General features: G+C 34.2%; 2 protein-coding genes across 3 annotated transcripts in view; one reads left to right on the plus strand and one right to left on the minus strand.

The window, feature by feature from the left end:
* Positions 1 to 15,016, plus strand: part of MNS1 (meiosis specific nuclear structural 1) — a 34,161-nt gene that overhangs the window by 5,104 nt on the left and 14,041 nt on the right. For both annotated transcript variants that reach the window (XM_023228676.1, XM_023228677.2), the window contains exons 3-4: positions 3,533 to 3,660; positions 13,284 to 13,386. In XM_023228676.1, the coding sequence (XP_023084444.1) occupies positions 3,533 to 3,660; positions 13,284 to 13,386 (231 nt within the window). The remainder of the gene's footprint in view (positions 1 to 3,532; positions 3,661 to 13,283; positions 13,387 to 15,016) is intronic.
* TEX9 (testis expressed 9) overlaps positions 14,232 to 15,016 on the minus strand; it is an 84,853-nt gene continuing 84,068 nt past the window's right edge. The window contains exon 13 of the mRNA XM_023228684.1: positions 14,232 to 14,545. The gene's annotated coding sequence lies outside the window, so the exon portion shown is untranslated. The remainder of the gene's footprint in view (positions 14,546 to 15,016) is intronic.

The raw sequence follows: 15,016 nt of genomic DNA on the forward strand, positions 1-15,016 counted from the left end.
CACACACACACACACACACACATATATATTTTTTTTTTTTTTTTTTTGAGGCAGAGTTTCACTCTGGTTGCCCGGGCTGGAGTGCAATGGCACAATCTTGGCTCACTGCAACCTCTGCCTCCTGGGTTCAAGTGATTCTCCTGCCTCAGCCTTCCAAGTAGCTGGGATTATAGGCATGCGCCACCACGCCCGGCTAATTCTGTATTTTTAGTAGAGACGGGGTTTCTCCATGTTGGTCAGGCTGGTCTCCAACTCCCAACCTGAGATGATCTGTCCTCCTCCGCCTCCCGAAGTGCTGGGATTACAGGCATGAGCCACTGTGCCTGGCCAGTCATTGTTTCTCCTCCATTCTTTGTCTCCTCTAGTTTGTAAGAATTCTTCACTTTTTCCTGTCTTTCATGACCTTGACAATTTTGAAGAGTACACGTTAGTTGCTGTAGTAGTTTTCAATTGCTAAGTAACAAATTACCACAAACTTAGCAGCTTAAAACAACACCCATTTATTATCTCAGTTTCTGCAAGTCAGAAATCTAGGTGTGGTGTAGCTGGATTCTAAATATATTCCTGAGAGATAATTGAAGACATATATCTACATAAAAACTCATACATGAGTGTCTATAGCAGCATTATTCATAACACCCAAAAAGCAGAAACAACCCAGATGCCAATCAGCTGATAAATGGATAAACAAAATGTGTTACATCTATACAATGGAATATTACACAGCCATAAAAAGGAAAGAATTACTGATACATGCTACAACATGTATGAACCTTAAAAACATTATGCTAAGTGAAATAAACCAGATACAAAAGGCCACATATTGTGTGAATTCATTTATATGAAATATCCAGAATATGCAAATCCATAGAGACAAAAAATAGATTACTGGGTGGCAGGGATTGGGGGAAAAGGTGAGAGGAATAGTGAGTGACTGCTAGTAGGTTACAGGTTTCTTTCGGGGTGATGTAAACATTCTGGAGTGTTGATATTTTATGCCACACACAAATGTAGACATGGATGTGCTATATATAGTGTGTACACACAATCATCTATATAGATCTATGGCATTTATAAAAATATATTTATAACATATGGCCGCTTTATAGCTGCCATAGCACAAATGTTTATAATATGTAGCAGAATTATTCATAAATGTCAAAATTTAGAAGCAACCAAGATGTCCTTCAATAGATAATGGATAAACTGTGATACATCCAGATAATGGAATATTATTCAGTGCCAAAATGAAATGAGCTATGAAGCCATGAAAAGATGTGGAGGAACTTTAAATGCACATTACTAAGTGAAAGAAGCCAGTCCAAAAAGGCTCCATTCTGTATAATTCCAACTATGTGACATTCTGGGAAAGGCAAAACTACGGAAACAGTAAAAATGTAAGTTGTTTTTAGGATTTTAGGTGAGGAAGGTTTGAATAGACAGACCACAGAAGATTTTTAGGGTAGTAAAATGATTGTGTACAATACTATTATGGTAGATACATATGATTATGCATTGCCAAAACCCATAGAATGTGTACCACCAAGAATGAACCTTAATGTTAACTATGGACTTTGGGTGATAATGATGCATAGGTTTAAGTAATGTAAATACAGCTTTATTGAGTGTAACAAATGTACCAGTCTAATGGAGGAGGTTGACAGTAGGGGAGGCTGAGCATGTGTGGGGACAGGGAGTGTATGGGAACTCTGTGTACTTTCTGCTCAATTTTGCTGTGAACCCAAAACTTCAAAGTCTATTTTTTTTAAGGTTCTGGAACGAAATAGTGGTTATAGACACACAATATTGTGAATATACAAAATCACTGAATTGTGAATTGTAAAAGGTGAATTTTATGCTATATGAATTATATTTCAATTATTAAAAAATAACATGTACCAAGAATGTTACATAAATAGCATCAAACTGTATGTAATCTTTTGGAATTAGCTTTTTTCACTTAGCATAATTGCTGGAGATTCATCCAAGTTTTGCTTGCATTCTTTTTTATTGCTTCATTTCTTTTTATTGCTGAGTACTATCCCATAGTATGGATGTACCACAGTTTGACCATTCACAGGATGAAGGATGTCTTGAGTATTTTCAGTATTGGCTATTATGAATAAATCTGCTGCAAACATTTATATACGGGTTTTTAAATAAAAGTTTTCATTTCCCCGGGGTAAATGGTTAAGAGGTACAATTGTTGAGTTGTATGATAATTGTATGGAGACTTTTTTTTTTTTAAGAGACAGGGTCTTGCTCTGTTGCCCAGCTGGAGTGCAGTGGCGTGATCATGGCTTACTGCAGCCTTGAACTCCTGGTTTCAGGTGGTCCTCCCACCTCAACCGCCTGATGTAGCCAGAACTACAGATTTGTGCCACCACACCTGGCTAATTTTCTGTAAAGACGGCATCTCTCTATGTTGCCCAGGCTGGTCTCAAACTCCTGGCCTTAAGGATCCTCCTGCCTTAGCCTCCCGAAGTACTGGGATTACAGGTGTAAGCCACAGCACTCAGCTGCATGTTAGTTTTATATCAAACTATCAAGCTGATTTTCAGAATGCCTGTACCATTTTACATTCCCACGCAGCAATACATGAGTAATAGTTTCTTGCCAGCATCTGGTGTTGGCACTGTTTTTTGTTTTAGCCATTCCAGTAGGTACGTACTAATATCTCATTGTAATTTTAATTTGCATTTCTTGATGGCTAATGATGTTGAACATCTTTTCATGTGTTTTCATTAGATACTGAATTTAATCAAGCCTCAAGATCTTTCTGCCATTTTACAGGAAATATAAAAGAGAAATAAGTTCAGTGATATATCCTGGGGAAGCAATCAGTCAAATGCAAAATGTAGAGCATTCTACAGGATGTATGTCCTAATTTCTATAATAAATCAGTGGCTTGGGGGAAAAATGTATGTAGAGAGGTGACTGTTACAGAATATATAAGAGACTTAAGAAAAATAATAATTAGATGCAATATGTGGATCTTGTTTGGATTTTGATTTGAGCAAACCAACTAGAAAAGTGTCTTGAAACAATTGGGGAAGCTTGAATATGGACATGGTATTAGACATTAAGGAATTATTGTTAATTAGACATGTTGATGACATGATTGTTTTAAAAAATTCTGATCAGGTAGATATTTGTACTGAATTATTTACATGGTAAATGACATGATGTCTAGGATTGTTTTAAAACACCCTAGCAGAAAAAGAATAAGGGAAAAAAGAGTGAAACGGAAGGTAGAGAAAAAAGATTAGCAGAATGTTGACAGTTTTTGAAAACATGGGTGGTGGGTACCTGAGAGGGTACTTTAATATTCTTCTTGCTATTGGCAATACTTGAAATTTTCCATGGTAAAATGTTTTGAAAAAGTATTTATTAAAACAACATTTTGTATTTTAAAATAAAACATCAATTGTTGGCCTTAAGGAATTTAGTTTTCTGTTATAAAACAAATTCAATCTTGTTGAAAAAAATCTGATTCTAGAGCACAAACAACAAAGTTACATTTTTCGTTCAGGCAGAAGAAAACAAGAGATTGAAAGAACTCCAGCTCAAACAAGAAGAAAAACTGGCTATGGAATTGGCAAAACTAAAACATGAAAGTCTGAAGGACGAAAAGATGAGGCAACAAGTAAGAGAAAACAGGTATCTTGGTTTCTCTAAATTTCATTTATTTGGTCTTTATCTTTAAACTCTTACATAATTCTTAGCACCTGAAAGTGAAATTTCTTTGTTTATATCTTTTCACTTAGTTAATATTTTGCCTGGAAATACTTATTGCTTTAAGTTCTATAAATATTTATTTGAGAAAATAAGTTGTATTCATGGAAGTACGAATATTTACAGTGAAAAATAAATATCAGTCCCCCTGCTCTTTCCTTTACGCATAAATTTTAAAATGACCTCTTATAAAAAATGAATTCCTAATCTTAAGAGAAATCTTAGGTAATAACTAGTTTAATTTTATACCTCTACATACATTTCCTGCAGTATTTCTGGAATGACTCGAGCCTGTGTTTCAGTACCTCTAGTAACTGCAGTAGGAACTTTTTAAAAGTTTAATGTTAAATAATCTTCCCCCCCCGCATTGTTTTAAAATTAATTTCTCTGTAACTTCATGCATCTATCTTCTTTAGCATGTCCTTTCATACATTTGAACACACTAAGTGTTTTCTTCTGTAAGTTAACTATCCCTTGTTCCTTCAGTTGTTTCTTATATAACCTGGCTTTAAGTTTATTCATCATCCTGGTTTCTTCTCTGATTACAGTTTAAATTATTAGTGTTCCTTAGTGGCCCCCACCCTTCTGTATAATACTCCAGGAAAGACTGCCAGCTACTCCAGATGACAGGACATTATTCTAGAATGTTTCTTGATCCTGCCTAAGGTCAAATTACTTTTTAGGAACAGCCTTGTTACAGTGTTAATCAAAACTCAGGGCCAAGTAAATGCTAATCATATACTTATGTAATTGAATATATCGGAAATTTACTTTGATAGTTATTACATTTTATCTTAATTGAGCAGGATGTCTACAGAATATTACAGGAACCATGGATGAGCTTCAGGGATTTTTGAACCTTGTTAAATTATATTAATATGTTTGGCAAATGTATCTATGTGTATTTTTCTGGCTCCACAACTCTAATCAGATTCTCTAAGAGATTACTGATCCTTAGAAAAGAAATTTAGAATTACTGCTAAAATCTGCAAATTGTTCTAGTCTCAAACTATCTTTTTGGACCCTTTTTGGACCCTAATTCTCCAGTCATTATTAGCTGTTACTCATGGTTTTTTTAATCACCTGAAGATGAAATATTTCTTGTCTCTAATTCACTGAAAACAAGAATTAAATAGAAGAGCTTTTCACTTGTAGCAATTGCAGATTAGGTTATTCAGATAAGTGTTCCTCCTGAGAAAACATCTAGGAAAAGCATAAAATTAAGATCTGTGAAAGGAAGGAAACCAGAATGTGAGCTTGGCATTTGTAGTGGCATTTCCTCTAGAGGTTTCTGCTGATTCCAAAAAATGGCTGAGAGTTAAGTGAAGCAGAGCTTGGCCAATAAGCATATGGCAGTATGTTCAACAGTGTTCTACAAGCTGTACACTTAAGATTTGTGCACTTTAGTGTGTGTTTTACTTCAATAATACAGAATTAGATTTTATTAGATAGACATAGATTAAGGGATAATCTGTGAAAAGGTTCTGGAAAATATTCAGAATAAAGCATGTAGAGACAAAAGGACAGAAAAATACAGATGAGAATTTAAAAGAGGTATGGGCTATGGTACAAAATTCTAGCAGATGTATTAATATAATTTTAGTCCTGGTAGAGAGGTGAAAGAGGATAATACGGAAGCATTATTTGAAGAGATGCTGGCCAGGAATTTTCAGAAAATTGTAAGTAATGAAAACTATACTTTCAATAATCCTAATAAAACTTTTAAAATCCAACAGTAATAGAAAATCATAAAAAAAGCAGCCAGAACAAAAAAGATTATTACCTCCAAAGAGACAACAGTAAGAAGTATGACTTAATCCTGAATAGAAACAGTTGAAATTAAAAGATAGCAGATTTACCTGGGTATAAAAAAAAATAGAATGAACGAGTAAGACCTAGTATTTGATAGCACAACAGGGTGACTAGAGTCAATAATAATTTCACTGGACATTTAAAAATAACTGAAAGAGTATAATTTGATTATTTGTAACACAAAGGATAAATGCTTGAGGGGATTGATACCTCATTTTCCATGTGATTATTATGCATTGCATGCCTACATCAACACATCTCATGTACCACATAAATATATACAAATATATACTGTGTACCCACAAAAACTAAAAGGAAAAAAGTGCTTGAGTATATACAGAAAAATTTACAAATCACCCAGAATTGTATACCTTGTGAAAAATTTTTTCAAACCAACTCATTCAGTTGAGTACTCTTTCACATAGAGTATGCTTCCTCTCAGCAGTGTCAGAATTGCTAAGAGTTTTTTATTTTGTGCAAAAGCCATATTAAAATTTTGACTGTCATGCAGAAATGTACCATATTTCAAATTGGTATATTCATGTGCAAATTGGCAGGTCTAAATTCAGGGAAATGCTCTGGTGCTTAAAATGTATCCTAATTTATTTAAAATCACCTATATTAAGATTAAGCTTTTGTAATGTAAAAGAAATTAATTTTTTAAATGCATGGCACATTTAAAAAATCTTTGAAGTTTATTTTAAAAATATTTCTTTGAGCTCAGAAATGATAAGACTCCTGTTAATTGATTTTGGAACACATGGTTTTGTACTCCAAGAAAGTACTTAAAAGATAATTTAACTTTGCTGCTGTTTTTAACTGGAGTTGGGAAACTTACTGTTTATTTTCAGGAATCCTATTTTAAATTATGGCACTAAAAATTAGTAGTTATAATTAATTGCCCAATTAATTAAATGTATTTATTACACAGTTAACACATACTGTTATGAAAGCAAAAGCAAGTACCTCTTATCTCATTTATATTTAAGTTCAGCAAAAACCATTTCAAAGAAAAGACAGACACAGTTTTTCCTTCTTAATACTATTACCATTACCTTGCTAATACCAGTACAGTTATGTTCTGGACTGATAATCAAGCTGTTAATTCATAAAATAGATGAGATGAATTAAAAGAGCACAAAATAACATTTTCTGATAATGTTATTCTCAGAAATAACAGAAGATTGATCACCAGTAGTCCTGCATTAAAGGGAATACTAGCAGTTCTTCATTAGGTATTGATAGAAGAAGAAAAATGATCCCAAGCTTAATTTTGGAACTGCGGGAGATACATGTGTAGTAAATTTAGGTGAAATTTGAAAGTATAAAACATTATGTCTTTTGGGAATTAAAACATGTACGAGTTAAAAATATGACAAAAATGAGATAGGAAGTAAATGAAGTTAAAGTCAAGAATCTTGCATTGTCAAATAATAATGGATAAATTTATTCTCCTGGAAACAAACATACTGTAATATCTGTAATAAAAATTTGGAAAAGAAAATATAACTGACTAATAGAGAATAAAATGTGATAATGGGAATTGATGATTCCAAAAAAGTCATGTAAAAAAGAGTTAACATAGCAGGCTTGAAGCTGCTATCTTAGAAAGTCCTGCTTGTAAGTTTGGTCCTTGGCTGGTGTCTGGAAACTGGGCTTTTGAAAAGTTTCTTACCACCTTAACTGCTAAGAGTGACTCACTGTGCCTAAACTGTGAAAACAATATGGATTATACTGAATACCCATTTTCTTTCTGGGAGTCTGAGATATTGGTACATTTTAAGTAGAGGGTGCCTAAGTTACCACCCCCAATTAGAACCCTGGGCACTGAGTCTCTGATGAGCTCTAATGTTGTCTGGCAGACATTTCACACGTCACAACTCATTGCTGGGGAATTAAGCATGTCCTGTGTGTTTCCACAGGTAGAGGCCTTTTCCACCTAGTTTTCTCTGGATTTCACCCCATGTGCCTTTTTCCTTTGCCAATTTTGCTGTGTATCCTTTCTTTAAAGTAAATCATAGCCGTTGAGTATAACTATATGCTGAGTCCTGTATCCTCCTAGTGAATCATCTAACCTGATGTTGGTCTTGGGAACCCCCGACACAGAAGCAAAAGGGAGAGAAGAGAGAACACAGGACAGGGAGGACAAGTAGAAAGAAGATACAAGCTTGTAAATGGAAACCCAATTATATTAATAGTTATAGTAAACATATTTGAACCATTTACCAAAATTGATGAAATGTTGTATCAGAATAAAAATAGCAACAGATTTTCAGAGGAATCAATTTATACACAGTATTTTCTCTGTCCATAGTGGAATTAAACTAGATGTAAGCAATTAAGAAAAAAAAAAACTAGGCAATCTTTATATGCTTAAGTATTTAAAAATGTGCTTCTACATTACCCTTTGGTCAAAAAGTACAGCTGCTCCTTGATGTACAATGGATTCATGTCCCAATAAACTACATTTCCAATTTATGACAGGTTTATTGGGATGCATCCCCATCGTAAATTGAGGAACCTCCTGTGAATGCATATGGTTTTCTCACCATTGTAAAGTCAAACCATCATTAGTCAGAGACTGTCTATAATCCAAATTGAAATTAGAAAGTATTTTTAACAGAATAATAATGAAAATACCACATAGTGAAAGTGATAGGATTGGATTGACATTAGCAAAATAGCAGAGTAGGCAGCTCCCAGCTCCCAGCCCATCCCTCCACCAGAAACATCAGAAAACAAGCAGAAACTCTCTGAACCAATTTTGTAAGAACTTTAGACAGCATTCAAAGGTTTACTGCAATCAAGCGAATGCTGAAACAAGAAAAAGCCTAAAAATGGTAGGAAAGTTTTGTAGTATCTTCACTTGCTCTTTCCTCATTCCCTTCTAGCTCAGAGGCAGGTAGCCCTTGTTCCCAGTGTAGGACCCTGGTCCCTGGTTCAGGAGGAGCGGAGCGGAGCGGATCTTATTCACAAATTGTTGGGCATATCTGTTCTAACCTACCTTGGGGCTACCTGAAAACCTAACACAAGGCACCTGTTTTACCTCACTGAACTCATTTAGGCCAGAAGGACAAATTGTATCTCTGACAAGGATTTAATATCTGAAATATATAAAGAACTCATACAATTCAATAATTTTAAAAACCCAGTTCATAAATGGACAAAGAACTTAGACGTTTCTCTAAAGAAGATGTTCAGTGAATGATAAGTACATGAAAATATACTCAACATTATTTGTCATTAGGGAAATGCAAATCAAAACCACAAGAAGAAACTTTCACATCTAATAGGCAATTTTAATAAAAGTAGTGGAAAATAATAGTTATTGCCAATAAAGTGGAAAAATTGGAACCCTCAGAAATTGCTGGTAGAAATGTAAAATGATGGAGGTGCTATGGGAAAAAGTTAAACATAGGATTACCATATGAGCCAGCAATTGCAATCCTAGGTATAAATATACAAAAAATTCAGTAGTGAGACTTAAATGGATACTTGTATACAAGCATTTGGTGCAGCATTATTTACAATAGCCAAAATGTTGAAACAACCTGAATGTCTATCAGATAGGTAGATAAACAAAGTGCAGCATATATACACTATACAATATCCTTCAGTTATTAAAAAAAATGAAGCACTGATACATGCTAAAACATGAGTGAACCTTGAAAACATTATGCTAAATAAGCCAAACATAAAAGGACAAGTATTGTATAATTCCACTTCTGTGAAATACCTAGAATAGGCAAATAGACAAAATGTAGATTAGGAATTACCAGGGGTTAGGGAGAGGGAAGAATGGGGAGTTATTGTTTAAGAGGCACAGCATTTTGCTTTGAGGGGAATGAAAAAGTTTTGGAAACAGTGTTGATGATTGCAGATCACTGTGAATGTAATTAACACTGAGTTGTACATTTGCAAAGACTTGGAATCAACCCAAATGTCCATCTGTGACAGACTGGATTAAGAAAATGTGGCACATATACACCATGGAACACTATGCAGCCATAAAAAAGGATGAGTTTGCGTCCTTTGTAGGGACATGGATGCAGCTGGAAACCATCATTCTTAGCAAACTATCACAAGAGCAGAAAACCAAACACCGCATGTTCTCACTCACAGGTGGGAACTGAACAATGAGATCACTTGGACTCAAGAAGGGGAACATCACACACCGGGGCCTATCATGGGGAGGGGGGAGGTGGGAGGGATTGCATTGGGAGTTATACCTGATATAAATGATGAATTGATGGGTGCTGACGAGTTGATGGGTGCAGCACACCAACATGGCACAAGTATACATATGTAACAAACCTGCACGCTATGCTGCACATGTACCCTAGAACTTAAACTATAATAAATAAAAATAAAAAATATAAATGGCTAGGATGGCAAATTTTTGTTACATATATTTTCACACGGTAAAAAATGGTATAGAGCTAAAAAAAAAAAAAAGAAAGAAAGAAAGAAACCAACTTCTGGCATATAGTTAAGGCTGTTCCTCAAGGGTAGGTCTTAATCTGAAATAACTATATTAGAAAGGAAGACTCCATCTGGAATTATTAGAAAACGAACTGCAAATTCTCTTCTGGAATGATTACAAAAAGAATGTAGGAGGAAGGCAATAATAAAGATAAGAGCAGAAATGAGTGAGTTAGAATATAAACATAGAATTGAATAAATAAAGCCAAGAATTGTGCCATAAAAAGGTGAATAAAATTTATGACCCCTTGGTAGGAAGGATAGAGTAAAAGAGAATGCACAACCAGTTTTTGGAATGGATAATGGGATATCACTATATATCATACAAACACTTAATGGACCAAAGCAGGATATTGCAAACAATTTTATGAAAATAAATTTGAAAATGTAGATGAAATAGAAAAATTCTTAGCACATGTTACCAAACTGATTGGCACAAGAAGAAATAGCTAAATGTTCCTATAACTTTTAAAGATATTGCATCTGTAATTTAACCTTGTCCACAAATAAACCTACAGGGCTATGTGAATTTTACCAAACATTCAGGACAAAGTAACACCAGTCTTACATAGTTCTGTAGAACAGAAAAAGAGGAAGCACTTCCCAATTTGTTTTATTCAGATCAGTACCTGAATAGGATATTATGAGAAACCTGTAGACTAATCTCTCTCATGAATTTAGCTCCTGTAATATGAAGTATTAGTCAATATGAAATCCAGTGCTATATAAGAAAGATAAATCATCCTGACCAAATTTAATTTATTCCAGGAATGCAAAGGTGGTTTAACATTTTTAAAAGTCAGTAAATGTAATTCATTTTATTAAAAAGTATATGATTAGAAAAAGCCCATTGATATGAATCATCACTCTATGATTTTAAGAAAAAGAGTGTAGCAAACTAGGGATAAAGGGAATTTACAGCAATATTACCCTTAATAGCAAAATGTTAAACACTTTCCCTCTGACATTGAAAAGAAGACAGCGATGCCTGCTCTGACAACTTCTAGTCATCTTTGTATTATACATACTAATCAGTGCGGTAGGGCAAGAAAAAGCAAAGACAGGTGCCAGGATTGGCAGTAAAGGAATAAAACTTTAATTATTCACAGATGATATGATTATATGTGTAGAAAATCCAAAAGCATCTACAAATAGCCGGATGTGGTGGCTCATGCCTGTAGTCCCAGCACTTTGCAAGGCCAAGGCGGGTGGATCACCTGAGGTCAGGAGTTTGAAACCAGCCTAGCCAACATGGTGTAACTCCATCTGTACTCAAAACACAAAAAATTAACTGGGCATGGTGGCACACAACTGTAGTCCCAGCTACTTGGGAGGCTGAGACAGGAGAATCACGTGAACCTGGGTGGCGGAGCTTGCAGTGAGCTGAGATCACACCACTGCACTCCAGCCTGAGTGACAGAGCAAGACTCCGTCTCCACACACACAAAAAAAGAAAGAATCTAGAAATAAGAATTAATAAATCATTCTACCAAAAAAGCATATGCACTTATATGTTTACTGCTGTGCTATTCATAATAGCAAAGACATGGAATCAATCCAGTTGCCCATCAGTGGGAAATTGGATGAAGAAAATGTGGTACATATAAACCATGGAATACTCTGCAGCCATAAAAAGAATGAAATTATGTCCCTTGCAGAAACATGGATGGAGCTGGAGGCTGTTATCCTAAGCAAATTAATGAAGTAACAGAAAACCAAATACTGCATATTCTCACTTATAGGTGGGAGCTAAACATTGATTACACATAGACATATATGGCAACAATAGACACTGTGGACTATGAGAGGGTGGAGGAGGAGTGGGTTAAAAAAACAACCGATTTGATTCTGTGCTCACTACCTGGGTGACAGGAGCTGTACTCCAAACCTCAGTATCACACAATATTCCCATGTAACAAATCTGCACATGTACCCCCAATATCTAAAAGTTGAAATAAAAACTTAAAAACCACTTTAGTGAACAGTTTGGCAGCTTCTTAAAAAGCTGAACATGCATCTACTGTATGACCTGATCATTCCACCCCTAGCTATTTATCCAAGAGAAATGAAAGCCTATGACCACAAATAACTGGTACTCAGATTTCCATAGCAGCTTTATTTGCAATATCCACATACTTGAAAGAACTCATATGTCTGTCAGCATGCGAATAGATAAGCATGTGAGTGGATATCAATAATCTAAAATAATATCCTGCAATAAAAAGGAGTAAGCAACTACTATATGTAATAAATGGATGTATTTGAAAATACTGAGTGAAAGAAGCCAGAGAAAAAATGGTACCTGCAGTATGATTCCATTTATATGAATTCTGGAAAATTCATAATGCCTAAAGTGACAGCAAATTAGCTTGCATCAGGATAAGTACAAACATAAAGGGGTAGAAGAGAGGTACCACAGGTTTATAAGGAAATGATTGGGATGTGTTCATGATCTTGACTGTGGTGATGCTTTCACAGATGCATACATATGTCAAAACTTAACAAACTGTATCCTTTAAACATGTTCAGTTTATTGAATACTGTACATCCATAAAACTGAAAACTAAAAAATAAATTCAGTGATGTTGGGTATAAAGTTAGTATATAAACATTGTATTTCTGTAAATTATCAACAATTAGAAAATGAGATTTGAAAAATCTGTATAAGAATATGAAAAATACCTAATGAAAAGTATAAAACTACCAAAATAAAACACAGATATAAAACACTGATAGACTTTTAAAAAACTAAATAATTAGAAGGATATACTATGTTTATTGAAGACTCAGTAATGTAAAGATATTGGTACTTTCCAAATCAATTTATGAATTCAGTACAATCACAGCCAGTTTTGTTTATTGTGAAGTCTGACAAGCTGATTCTAAAATGTATATGGAAATGAAAGTATCAAGAATGGCTAAGACAGTCTTTAAGAAGATGACAAAAATTGGAGACTTATCCAGGATATGAAGATGTATTCTAATTTATGGTAGTTGAGATAGTGTGGTATTGACACAGGATAAGCAAACAGATAAATGTAGTAGAACACAACAGTCCTTTTCAACCAGAAAATGTAAGCCCTAATGCCCTAACGGCTTCCATTAAATATAATGAATTATCTCTCCTATGGATCTAAAATAATAACCCGCTGTATTCCTTCTTTGAGTAAATTAAAAATACACTCAGTTTTCTGTGAGGTTTTCATTCTCTTATGGTCCTAACATTTAAATTTGTTTTTGTTTTTTTAAAACAGCATTGAGCTCAGAGAATTGGAGAAGAAATTAAAAGCAGCTTACATGAATAAAGAAAGGGCAGCTCAGATTGCTGAAAAGGATGCCATTAAATATGAACAAATGGTAATCAGGTTTCTGGTCATTGTTTTTAGCTTCATTTAGAAAATAAAAATTAGATTCGTTTCTTAAAAATTGTCATATTGTATAAAGAATTTACATTGCTAGATTTCTTAAATATTTGTAAATTTTCAGATCCTTAAGATGTAGAAAATACTGAGTGATTTCATTTTTAGTATTAGAGCCTTTTGGAAACACAGGTTGCTGCTTAGAATGACCAGCTATATTCAGTAACTCCCAGCATTCTTTACAGTCTCTGATTATTCATTGACAAACTAGTACAGTACAGATTGTTAGCATGATAAGTATATTTTAGAATGTTATGAAATTTTTAATTTTTTAAATGTGTTTAAGAGTAAACTACTTGATAATTTTATGTAGGAAACTTTCCTATTTTATAAAAGTTGTCTCTTTTTCTTGTGTTTCTCTTTGCTTTTATCCCCTTTTCTAACTCCTGATAGGGTACCAAGTTGAAGATAAGAGTTACTCTTGGACAAAGGAATCTCAGGCATACTCACTAGGAATGTTACGCTGTATGAATATAAAATAGGGTTTACTGAATTAACAGTTAATTAAAAGGGTCCACATCATCCCTTGAGCTCTCATTATCAAACAGAAGGGCCAGACAGTTATATATGAATGTACATATACACATACATATCTATTGTGTATGTCCACATAAACATATGTACACACACACAGACACTCTTATAGGGGTGATATCAAAATACTTAACCAGTGCAGTGCAATATGGGTGTCAATTAAGAATAGATGCCATAAATGACACATATATGTGTGTGGTGTGTGTGTACAATTGTGTTAGTATAGAAAATGTCTAGCGGGTACACAGCATGCTGTTAACAGCAATACCTTTAGGTGTGGCAGGTGATAAGAGAAGGTGGAGAGACTTCATTTGCTAAGACATATAGTTCTATCCTTTGAAAAAGAAAGTAGCACAAACAATATCCTGTTTGTCCAGTGGTTTGCCTGATAGTTGAGGTTATTCAAAGTAGTTGTAGACGTTTTAATCTGACTCCTAAGAGAATTGTTGCTATTTTCCAAATAAAAATTGATCCACAAAATCAAAGTCAAATACTGCTAGGACTTGACGAGGTGTCATGTAAGTACTAGTTTTGGCTTTTTCTCTGAGCCTTAGTTTTCTTATCTGTAAAATGAGAACATTGTTTTCTGTAAGTGTGTGGTAATCTACACATAAATGTTATTGTCATCTCATTTTTTAAGAAAGAATTTAGTAGAGCATGTACAAAGAAGATAATCAGAAAAATTTTGGTCAAGTCATATTATCAGAGTATATGTTAAAGGCTTCAGTCATGTCAGGAATGACATTCAGTATTCATATTTTAATCTGTTTACTCTTTATGTTTGATGCTGCTGACCATTCCATCATTTGGGATGTGATCATAAAAATAAAGCGTAGTTTAAAAAATTGCCTCAATATATTTCATTTAAAACTTATTTTATTAAATGATTTGAAAATGCTCAAAAGAAATAAGGGGTTTAACCCATCCAAGAAGAAAGACTGTCTCTTGACAATGGGAATGGTCTTGAGTGAATCAAAAGCTGCAGAAAATAGGCATAATAGCATTTGTGATTCTTTTCAGATAAAGGGCCTTTA

This window comes from Piliocolobus tephrosceles, chromosome 6 (assembly GCF_002776525.5).
Source record: "Piliocolobus tephrosceles isolate RC106 chromosome 6, ASM277652v3, whole genome shotgun sequence".
NCBI classification, from domain to species: Eukaryota; Metazoa; Chordata; class Mammalia; order Primates; family Cercopithecidae; genus Piliocolobus; species Piliocolobus tephrosceles.